Source organism: Chelmon rostratus, chromosome 15 (assembly GCF_017976325.1).
Source record: "Chelmon rostratus isolate fCheRos1 chromosome 15, fCheRos1.pri, whole genome shotgun sequence".
Lineage (NCBI taxonomy): Eukaryota > Metazoa > Chordata > Actinopteri > Chaetodontiformes > Chaetodontidae > Chelmon > Chelmon rostratus.
In genome coordinates, this window is record NC_055672.1 from 6,708,675 (window position 1) to 6,720,154 (window position 11,480).

The window sequence follows — 11,480 nt, forward strand, 5'->3', positions numbered from 1 at the left end:
ACTGAATTAATCAGTTTGGACAAAACAAGACGTATTCGGTAATCTTGGGCTTTGGGAAATGCTGATGGACATTTTTCACCATTTTGATATTCTATAGACCAAACTAATCGATTAATCGAAAAAATAAACAACAGATTAATCAATGAAATGCTGTTAATCACAGCCATGTATTTTTTTTTAAATTAGTAATTCCTTAAATGTTTTAAAAAAATCAAAAATATACTAAAAGTTAAAAACAAAATGATACGAATTTTTTTATTAAATAGTTAATCCCTTTTTTAAATGTATGTATCTGTTCTATTCATAACTGTATGTAACTTTACTCTGCTCTGGGTGGGCTTTAAATATTAGTTATAATTTCTACAACTTTAAATAACAGCGTTCAGCCCATGAAAAAAAAAAACACAAATAAGTTAAAACAACAGAAGCCACCAGGATGTATTCCTGGGGAAGTAGAGAAAACCTGTTGAAATCACCTGTTAGAGAAAGTCTGGGACATACGATTTAAAAAAATCACGGTAAAATATAATAGAGTAGAAACTAGCTGAATGAATTAACCATGGAAATGGATTAACAGAAATTATTAAAAACTATCTCAGGTTGGAGAGTCTGCTGGAAGTCAGTGTTTGTCTCTGTTTAGCACCGTTTATGGCTAAAAATGTCATATTATTTCCTGTCTCTCGTGCGTCCAACGCGTCTCGCGGATACGTGGCACGTTCGTCTGGACAGGTTGAGAAGACGAACTCTGACCCGGAAGTACTTTTCATCAGCACCAAACAAGAAGATGTCCAGTTAGCCAGTTTGTTAGCTGCTAACCAGTCGGGAAGTTGCAATATTACTGTTGACAGTAGAATCTGGAAGAAGCGATGCAGGGTATCGGATGTTTGCAAGTGAACGTCAACGTGTCAGGTTTCCTCTTTTGTGAATTTTGAGAGCCGGTCAGTCACCGATGCTAGTTAGCTTAGCTTTGCTAACGTTATCGAGGCCAGCGGTTGTAACGTCTGCGTTTAGTTAACGTGGATATTTGGCAGCGAGTAGAGCTGGTACCAGAAGAGAGACGTGATATTTATTAAATGAACAACTATCGCGAACAAACAGCTGCAGTTCGGGGCATGTAATTTAACTTGACGAGCACGAATAAAGGTCCGTGTTAAAGTATAGGTGGAGGTTGGTTTTGATGGTTTAGCTTAGCAATAGATTAGCCGAAGAAAAGTGCAGTCATGGACGATTTCAGCTCGATCAGCCTGCTGTCTCTGGCGATGTTGGTGGGCTGTTATGTGGCCGGAACAATACCCTTAGCAGTCAACTTCTCAGAGGTAAGTGCATGGCATGAAAAGCGTTAAAAAAGTGCTTCGTGTAAGCTTGCAGAGTTTAGGTTAACTTTGGCACTGAACACATTTCCAAATTTACAGAAAGGTAAAAGTTCATATCTGTCAGTGCCTTTTGATCAGAAGTACTGATTGCATCATCAAAGTTATCAGATAACTATCTGGACAACTTGTGCTGATATGGCGTAAAGACAATGAGACAGACTTGTGCTGAAGATTTGTCTGTTTGTCCAGGAAAGGCTGAAGCTGATCACTGTGCTGGGAGCAGGGCTGCTGTGTGGGACTGCACTGGCTGTTATCATTCCTGAGGGGGTCCACGCACTTTATGAAGAAATCCTCGAAGGTAGAGTCCATCAAAACTGTGTCTCCTCAGATTTCATTTCATTGTGATCAAACCAGTCAGTGAAAAGCAGCTTTAGTATTAATAAGGTTGCAGCTAGTGACAACTTTCATTATAGGTGAATCTTTTTTGTGTGTTTTCAATCTATAAAATTTTAGAAAATAGTGAATAATGCCAATATGTCCGAAGGAAAATCTGCAAGTCTTTTGTTTTGTCTGACCAATGGTGTAAAATGCAAAGATCTGACGCAGACAAAACATAAGCCTCAAGACGCAGTGACATTTCAGGGAAAATGTCGGTAAGACTGGATTGTAACATAGCAGGGACAAACATGTAAAGCAGGGATGTGGAACCTTTTTTCTGGTTTTTCAGGTTTTGGTCAGTCGGTCTTGAGGGCAACAGCAAGAGTCCGTTTTTAAAAGAGCTGCTAACAGCAGCAGGTTGTTGCTTTGCAGCTCAGTGTTTTCGTGTTGTAGGTTGTCACATCAGCTGGCTCCACAATAAACAGCCTAGCAAATATGTTCAGTTTCTTCAGTTTACTAATCATGTCTCGCCAAATGCCTGAAGGAGTTTGCACACTCTTCAGCATATTCAGGAAAAACATTTCTCGCCTTGCACATTTGTAAGTACATTCCAAGAACATCGGCAGTGGACAAAAGCTCCTCGCCCGCCAAGTTCCTGAAAATAAAACACGTCTTCTGTCAGCCTTGCCCCAACCTTTCCTTCTTCTGTTAATCTTTATGGCGGTTGGCATCCACAAGTGTTGGGTTATGGCCTACTGCTGGACTGTCCCTTGCCCCCTCTGTCTTGGCATTGCCATTGCATTTGTGAAGATGGATTTCCCTCAATGTCGCTGCATGTCTGAATAATAAAAACGTTCAGCTCTCAGTTAAATTTCGATTAACTTCTATGTGACCATGATAGTTCACTCAGTATCAGTGCTGCTTTTAAGGCATTGCTGGGCTATAAATTAAAAACAAACAATGAGGCCGTGCAAATATTTTAACAGTAGTAGCAGTCTGCACTGTTCAGATTTCAGTTTGAAAGCCTGTAGAATAATCAGGGAGCCGTCCAACTGGTTCCAGATTGTGTTACAATAATAGTTTAATGTCTTTGTCATGTTTATCCTGTAAAGCTCTGTGCTTAAAATTATTTGCCTCGGGTTTAAAGATACTGACCATTTAACAGACATTTTCTTTGTCCGTTTCCTGTCAGTTTGTGAACAGTTTATGGTGCGTTAGCTCCATCCCATGTCTAATGCCCCCCAACTAAGACTAAGTATAGACTAGAGCATATAGACATGTGATATATGCATATACAGTGTATTTGCCTTTATAGACTGTAACAGTTTGAACCCTCAAACAAAGCAAAGGTCAGCATGCGGTAAAGTGCAACCATGCTGACGTCTATTTCTCTTGTGTAACAAACTTCGTCAAACAGAGATATTTGTTTTGTGTGTATTTGCACGTCAACTGCGTCTCACGAGAATGCTGCATGGCTCGGTGATGCTGCAGGATCAGTAATCAGATGTGTGATTTTTTTTTAACAGTCCATCTGCCTCTTTCTGCTCTCCCCTGACCCGTGTCTCTGCAGGTGGACACCACAGCCACGGCCAGGTTGGAGTCGTGGAAGCCTCTGAGGCGAAGGGTGAAGTAGAAGCAGCCCTGAGTGCCAGCGGGAACCATGAGCACAGTCACGAGCAGCTTCACGCCTGCATCGGAGTGTCTCTGGTCCTGGGCTTCGTCTTCATGCTACTGGTGGACCAGATAGGCAGTTCTCACATGCACAGTACTGAAGGTCGGTATCACAAGGGACAGCAAATGCAAAGATTAAAGCATCCAAAGCACTTTCTTCTTAGAAATGAGCAGCACGCAGGCCCAGAATTTTTTAAAAACATCTTTTTATTAATTTTAATGTTGTGTTAGAAAACCACAATGCAAACATTCAATAAAGAAAAACAAAAACAAAAAAAGAGAAAGAAAAAAAAGTTTAGCGGTGACGCATACGCAAGAACAAACAATAAAGAGTTTACAATGTGATGATCACATAAGTGGCAGAGTATCAACATCTGACATTAAGACATGGTTGAACCGTCATGTCATTAACCAATCATATACACTTTTCAATCAAACTAATGACAGGTTGCCAGACTTTCAGAAATAGTCAGCCACATATCAAATGTAGGGGGCTTCTCAGATTTCCAGAGTTGCAGCAGTAATTTTCTGGCCAACAGTCTTTGAAAAAGAGATGGCCTGAGCTTCATGCCTGCTCATCAGCTCCCGGCTCAACAACCCCAAAAAGTTCAGTTAGAGGGGCAGGGGAGAGCTCTTTGCCAAAAGCTTTGGCAAAGAATCGAATAAGTGACCCCAAAAAGACTGCAACTTTTGGCATTGTAACAATAGGTGGGAATATGTCCCCTGGTCTTTTATGCATTTTAAAAAGGTCCAGAATGTCTGTGTGGAGACTTAGTTTGTGAAAATGGGGCTCCGTGACAGCAGTTTTGTCATTAGCCCCATCAAGTAGTTATCTTCAGATCGATCGACTGCAAATTCTGTCTTCCGATATGCACCTATGTGTCAGAGCTTTTTATTTGAGCAGCTAACGCTCTGCAAACTGGTCATGAAATCTGCCAACATGAGACGCCACACAGTGTCGTTATCTGTCTTTATCATTTGGTTTTACTTTTACATATTTCTCAAATATAAAAGATGGTCATGGCAAAAAAAGGTTCTGACGGGTTGTTTTTGTCTGGTTTAGATCCAGAGTCAGCAAGGGTCACCTCCTCGAAGATCACCACCACCCTGGGTCTCGTGGTCCACGCCGCAGGTCGGTCTGGCTTTGAACATTCAGCCTCATTTCTCAAAATCATGATAATAAGGCTTTTGTGGCAAAATGATCCTTATTAGTCAAAATCACAAATTGTTGGTGGTTTTTGACGCTGTGTAAACATTTACTGACCTTCTTTGCTTCACCTGTTTACTCGTTGATTGATAAGTGAATCCTGTTTTAACCTGAGTTTGAGCATTGCTGTAATTCAGACAATGGAAACACTGAGTTGATTATTACAAATGTTTGTGCAGTTTTTATTTTTTTTAATATTGAAAATAAAATATATCAGAACTTCGTTAATGTTGTTGTACTAAAGACCAAATGAAGGTGTCTCAGTAACTGTGTCTTTTGTCTCCAGCTGACGGGGTGGCACTAGGAGCTGCTGCCTCTACGTCTCAGACCAGCGTTCAGCTCATTGTCTTTGTAGCAATCATGCTGCATAAGGTAATAATGGTTCATAGCTTTTGAAGTAAATCAGCGCTTTCAGCTTCCCTTTGATGTTTTCCGGTTGTCTGTCCTGTTGTCGTGAACACGATATCTCACGATCACCTTGAAGGAACTTCTTCTAATCAATGATGTACTGACCTCACAAAACACATTTTTGGCCATAACTCAAGAATTCACATGCTAGTTATGACAAAATTTCACACAAATGCCTCAGAGGATAAAATGATGAAGTGATGACATTTTATATTCCGAAGGTCATAGGTTAGCTTCACTGTGACATCATCATGTTCTGCAGAAACACTTTTCTGGCCATTATTCAACACCATCACTCAGGAACAGAAGGCAGACACTGACCATATTTGCTCAGATACTGAATTGGTGACACTAATCATAAGTGTCCAACTTGAAACTGTGATGATTGTTTAGATCTTCTGTGCTGCCGGCCTGAAGATGTGTGTGTGAAGCTTTGTAGCTTCATTGCAGCAACATCCATATTTGTTGCTTTGTACTCCAGCACGAGCTGATTGGTTCTGCTGATATTGATCTTCAGGTAATTGTTGTTGCACCATGTGATGAAGCTCTATCAGTCCAATATAGTGAGAACTTCCATTTCAAAGTCTTCACTGCATATATTATTTGAGTCTGGACAGACATGGATGTAAATTGCAACGTGACTGGTTAGTCAAGGCGTACCACTTCACATTTTTTAGAATTTTCTGCTTTTCTTTGTGAAATTTCATATTAAACTAAATGTGAACTAATTGGCACTAACTTCTTTTTGACATCGTACAAACTGAGAATATAATCTGCACATGAATCGATAATGGAAACAAGTTTCAGTTGTAGCCCTTCGTGGCAGATGTGAACTCATGTGAACTCTGCTGCTCCGTCGTCTGCAGGCCCCCGCAGCGTTCGGCCTGGTGTCGTTCCTGATGCACGCTGGTCTTGAGAGGAACCGCATCCGCAAGCACCTCCTGGTCTTTGCCCTGGCAGCGCCCGTCCTCGCCATGCTCACCTTTTTAGGCCTCAGTCAGGTAAGTGTTAACATCTGTGCTGTTGCTTTTGGAGAATTTGGAGCTTCATGGCAGCAGCAGGAAGTGTGTTTCTCACCTGAATGTCACTTAATGATCATTTTACTGTGAGAGACTGTGAGAGCCCGTCAAATACCAGTCAGGGTTTTGTCTTGGAGGACTTCAGGATTCTCCACAAGAGACCAGACATGTTCTAAATAAGATGGACACGAGCAAAGAATAAAAAATCTAAATAACATACTGTAACAGATTAATTTCATCAGAGTTTGAGCCATCAGAAAGGAGAAGTTCCTTCGGGGGAAACACATTTTTAGCCTCACAGTGTTTTTGTTTGTTCCCCCCTCAGAGCAGCAAGGAGGCCCTGTCGGACATCAACGCCACCGGTGTCGCCATGCTCTTCTCTGCCGGCACCTTCCTCTACGTGGCCACCGTCCACGTCCTCCCGGAGGTAGGTGGTGGCGGCCACAGCCACGCTGCGGCCGGAGGGAACGGGGGCAAAGGACTGAGCAAGGTGGAGGTGGTAGCTCTGGTGCTGGGCTGCCTCATTCCTCTGGTGCTGTCCGTCGGTCACCACCATTAGACCCAGAGCTCAGGACGGACTAAAGACGGGTGTACAGCGGAAACAGAGACTTCAAACATTATGGGATCTAAATGTCTTATTGCTTGTCGTCTGCTGATGGACCCCGTAGACCAGAGTGGTGCTCGTTGCGGGGACGTCACATGACTCGAAACTGACCTTGAAACAGGGAGTGAATGACGTTCGGGGAATCAGAGTTGCTGTGACAACCGAGGCAGGTTTTTCTGCTCACACTGATGAGGAAACATCTCACAGCTACTGTATGTGTCCATTTATTCCACCTGAGATCTTCTTTGAGAGGCCAGAGGTGGACCCTTAGCTCTGTTTATTTACGTCACCATGACGTTTTCAGTGTTGCATTGTTGTGCTAGTCCAAAGTTGAGGAAACAGCCCTGATTTCATTACAGTGATGTTTTACTAGATGGCAGTAGCACAGTGAGATACAGATGGTCTTGATTCAAGCCTGTGATATTAAGAAAGCAAATGTTTTGTTTTTTTTAATAATAATAGTGTACAGAATGTAAATCTCTTAGCAACAGTCCAGATTGATTAGAACTGATTATCAAGTGCCATATTAGCAAATTGAACCCGAAGAGACGAGAAAGATTTGTAGAAAACGTTCCCGACTCATTTTCTTACCAAGATCTTTTTCTGGCAGCGAGCCACGCTAACCAGCCAGATTTAACGGTTCATGCTTTGGCTTGTGAGTTTGTCTACCAGGTGGAGGTTTGTCCTGTTCAGTCGTTGTGGCGAGCAGTTTGTTGGCCCGATGGGAAGCTCGTGTGGGATGAATACTGATGGTGCGTCTATCCTGTAAAGCCACAGACAAAGGTTCATGGACTAGTCTGCTTTAACCTGCGTCGAGGAAAAGACACAACCCGCCTTGATATATCACTTTTATCTGTTACTTTACCAGATGTGTTTATTTCTGTTTTACTTGGTGAGTAATTATAAATAGGGATTGGAGGAAAAGTCTGTATAGAATCATCTTAAGTGATTGGATAGTGTTGATAAGCATCTTTAGAGGTGGAGGGTCATTTCAGCCGCTCTGTATGAATGAATGATTTGCATTACAGAGGACTTCCGTGAGCGAAATGTTTTTTCAGCGTTTTCATTGGTTTATACCCGAGCAATAATTCTACACATGAAATTGAGGCAAAATCTCTTCTTTCCCAGTCTGAAATGGCTACAGAGGGTTTACCGTCATATTCAGAGCGCTTGTATCTGTCGGCTCTTGAACGCAGCCCTGCCCTGAGCGCCCCCGTCCCGGCCTAAGTACCATTAAAACAGCAACAGGTTGATGCATTACGACGTAAGTAGGCTGCTCCCTCTTCTATCAGGACACGTGGACATCGTGAGTGTTACTGTATCACTGTGCCTGCTCACAGCAGAGCTCATGTATATGTATGTAAGTATGTATGTGTGCTGTACAGAGTAACTCCTTCCTACCACAATCTTCATGATGGAACTGCTTAACTCACAAACGCATCGTTTTTTTATTTCAATTTTTGGAAGTGATGGACTGTTGATTGCAGCACAGACACAAGAGGCTGCAGACTGTCTACGAAGTCTCTCTATTTTATGTGTAAATTGAACGGTTTTGCACATGAAACTTGTCAATTGATTCCAAGTTATGTGACGAGAAGAACCCCACCGTGATGGTTTTAGGCCTCCCCGGGTGGGTCGCACGCAGACCAGCAGCTGCATGGCCGTTTTATTTTCTACCGGACGCTGTATGTGTGTACAAAAGGGAAAAAAAGACCCCACTGTGTTGCTTTACACCCGGATATTATGAAGGACAGCCCCATTATGTGCCATTTCATCTTTCTAAACCACGGTGCATCAGAATCCCTGCTACGTTTTGTCATTTACATGTTTCTCTTTATCTTGATGAAAAACTGTTCGATGAGTTCAGGGTCCACTGGTGTTTGTGCTCAGGGCTGCAACGAACGATTCTTTTCATTATCTGCAGATTATTTTCTCCATCAATTGTTTGGCGTTAAAAAGAAAAATGCCCCGCCACAAATTCCCAGAATCAGATGTTTTGCTTTGTCAGAACCCCAAATATATCCAGTTTATTCTCACACAACCCTGATTCCAAAAGAGTTGAGACGCTGCGTAAAATGTATATAAAAACAGAATGTGAAGTGTTTTCAATTGAGGTTCTGTCAGCAAGGGTGAGCAAATGTTCACTTCCTGTTTATTTATGTTTTACAGAGTCACAACTTTATTGGAATCAGGATTGTAGAAGACAAAGACACAGAAAATATATTGAGAAGATTGAATGAATGAAAATGAGAACTCATCAATTATGAAAATGGTTGCAGGTTAATTTTCTGTTGATCGATTAATCCACCAAACGTTGCAGCTCTGTACGCTCTCTGTGTGTGATTTACCAAACTGCATTTCTTTGGGAATATGTCCGCTGTTAAAGTCCCTGAAAACGTGGCTTAAAATCAGTATTTGTCCTCAATGAACAAAGTTAAAACTTAAAAACTGAACTAATGTGCTTCACCAGGACTGTGTGGGTGGGGTTTGATCAGATGTGACTGGCAGTTCTTTTAAAATACGTCACCGACCCGCCAGCTGTCAGCACAGTTTGATTCCAATGATGCTGAACTCTGATTGGTGGATGGAAGTACGTGAGATCATCTGCCTGAAATACCCACAACTGATCTAAGTTTAGCAGAAAATGGTGACTTCACGTTGGAGCCGCCATTCATAGTTTTAGTCAGGTCGCTGCCCAGTGAAAACCACGTATCTCCAGATTTTTTGATTTTGAATTTTTCAGATAAATAGATAAAGTGTTCTTTTATGGTTGGAGAATGTAATTGTTTCTTCTTTCATACTGGCAGTGAACACAGTTTGCAAATCCAAGGCAGGGCTCCATAGATTCCAACATCAGTAATGTGGGACTAAATCCACTGTCCTCCGTCTTCCTTTAAAAATTTAGATAGAGCTGCTGTGAGGCGGTCTGAGTTAGACGAGTCCAGTCTTTTTAGAAGATTATTCTCTTGTGCTACTATTTTCCATTCAGAAGAGTAGAAGTTTGGAAGATGAGCACTTGATTTGTCTAACTCCGACTGTTAAATCCTCATATTAACATTAATTAACTGAACTTCTAATGTATTTTTACATTGAAGGACGTCCCCCATCTGTTACATTGGAATTAGGAAGGGGTGTCTTCATGAGCAGTATGAACAGGAGGAATGATTACAGCAAGCCAGGGTACATGCAGGGTTCATAGGGAAACTTGAAAAAAATGTGAATGTACCCTTTAAAGATCTAGAATAGAATGATTGAATGAGCTCTATATCGACAGAGGGAGCATTTTAATCTCATCTAAAAAATGCATCGATACACAAAACCACTTGTTGTCATTTTGGAGATACGTGGTTTTCACAGGACAGCGTCAGGGTTGTACGATCTTCGACAGAAACAGTGTTCATGTGAAGTCTAGTTCCTGAACTTGTCGGTTTGCTGAAGTTAAAGTTGTTTTTATTGACTGAATACAAAGCTTCATCCTTACATCATAAGCAGTCAAAACGCTGGACTCTGATTGGCTGGCAACGCCTGCTCTTCAAATTAAAAGGATGTAAACCTGTTTAAACTTGCTGGCTTGAATTGAAGGTAGTCATCAAGTCATCTTCAAATCATCTTAAAATGCAATAAGCTCCTTTTCTTTTTTACATCTCTGCATTTAAATTAAGAAAATTGAACAAAAGAACGCCTTTAAACTGGCAGATATCCGCAGGTGGAGTCGATCCTCTCCCACACAAACAGGAAGAGATGACCGCACACATCGGGGCTGTTTGGAGGTCTCAGTTTGCATCAGGAGAGATTTAGGATCAGGGTAATATTTGTGATAGCTTCAGTGGGGGTAGGAGTGTCTTTTCTATTTTTATTTTTTCCGTCATTCCAGAATGAGTCTGCCTTATTTCCATACTTTTGATTGTGAAAATCAGTTGTAAAGCAATGTGTTTTATGACGACTAAATTAAAGTTTTTTAACTGGTGAAAATGCTTGCTCGTGCATTCATGATTTAAGCTGTTTGCTTTGCCAGATTTCAACCATCTGCTGATGTAACTGAGTCAATCACTTAAACTGTTGGTTTTAGCTGCTGTTCCCTTTTAATGCAGATTTCATCTTGTGCTCATCAAGGTAAGAATTTGTGTATCCTTACTGTCACCTTTGGTCACGTCTTTTACAGCTCAGATTTGTCTCTTGTAACGGTTGCTGCAGAGGCTTTTCCACGCTGACGGGATGCTTTACTCGTGGAAAAAGAGTCTACGGGCTCATGCGTTTCTCTGCTGAGGCTGAGCTGTCAATATCTTTATAATCTGCTGTCCATCCACTCTGACACATGTTCTGTAAATTAATCTGATACTCACGACGCTGAGCTGCGTGTTAACCGCTCGGACTCTCCATCCTCTTTACTAGCGGCCGCGCAGCCACGCCTCTGCCGCCACAGATGGAGTATCGGATGGAGGTAGTGATGGATGGATGGATGGATGGATGGAGGGACCAGAGAGTTCATACCTGCCAAGAGCTGGAGATTGCTGCTTGCTCGAGTACAGTAATCTGAATAACAGCTTTTACTGGCTGCAACGTATCGACCGGCTTCAGATTTAGCAACTCATTCCTAAAGCTCCCCTCTGTCTCCCTCCCCCATCGCCTCCCAGTATCCCTCCTCTTCCTCCCTCCCTCCCTCCTTCTCTCTGCGCTCCCTGTTTTCATCTCTGCTGTGGCGTACAGTCACTCTGCCTCCAGCTGATGAGCGTATTGGCAGCTGCATCATTCCACCCTGCTGAGTTATTGAGATCTGTTCACTACTTTTCCTGTTTTGTATTGAAGCCGTCCCTGCAGCTCTGCATGCACCTCTGTGTGTGTGTGCGTGTGTTATTGGGGTAATTGTTATTGACTGACTG

The 11,480-nt window shown here is 42.1% G+C and overlaps 1 protein-coding gene across 1 annotated transcript; it reads left to right on the top strand.

Annotated features, from left to right (window-relative positions):
• Positions 1 to 776: 776 nt before the first annotated feature.
• On the top strand, positions 777 to 10,567 carry slc39a9 (solute carrier family 39 member 9). Its single transcript, XM_041953117.1, has 7 exons — positions 777 to 1,316; positions 1,563 to 1,671; positions 3,262 to 3,465; positions 4,426 to 4,494; positions 4,856 to 4,941; positions 5,844 to 5,978; positions 6,322 to 10,567. The coding sequence occupies exons 1-7, from the start codon at positions 1,221 to 1,223 to the stop codon at positions 6,553 to 6,555; spliced, it is 933 nt and encodes a 310-aa protein (XP_041809051.1). The 5' UTR covers positions 777 to 1,220; the 3' UTR covers positions 6,556 to 10,567.
• Positions 10,568 to 11,480: the final 913 nt, after the last annotated feature.

What these genes read in the sequence shown, in the direction of transcription:
- slc39a9 (XM_041953117.1), top strand. Translation starts at nt 1,221, where the DNA reads ATGGACGATTTCAGCTCGATCAGCCTGCTGTCTCTGGCGATGTTGGTG. An exon ending in TCACATGCACAGTACTGAAG is followed by an intron (nt 3,466 to 4,425) that starts GTCGGTATCACA and finishes TGTCTGGTTTAG; the next exon opens with ATCCAGAGTCAGCAAGGGTC. An exon ending in TAGCAATCATGCTGCATAAG is followed by an intron (nt 4,942 to 5,843) that starts GTAATAATGGTT and finishes CGTCGTCTGCAG; the next exon opens with GCCCCCGCAGCGTTCGGCCT.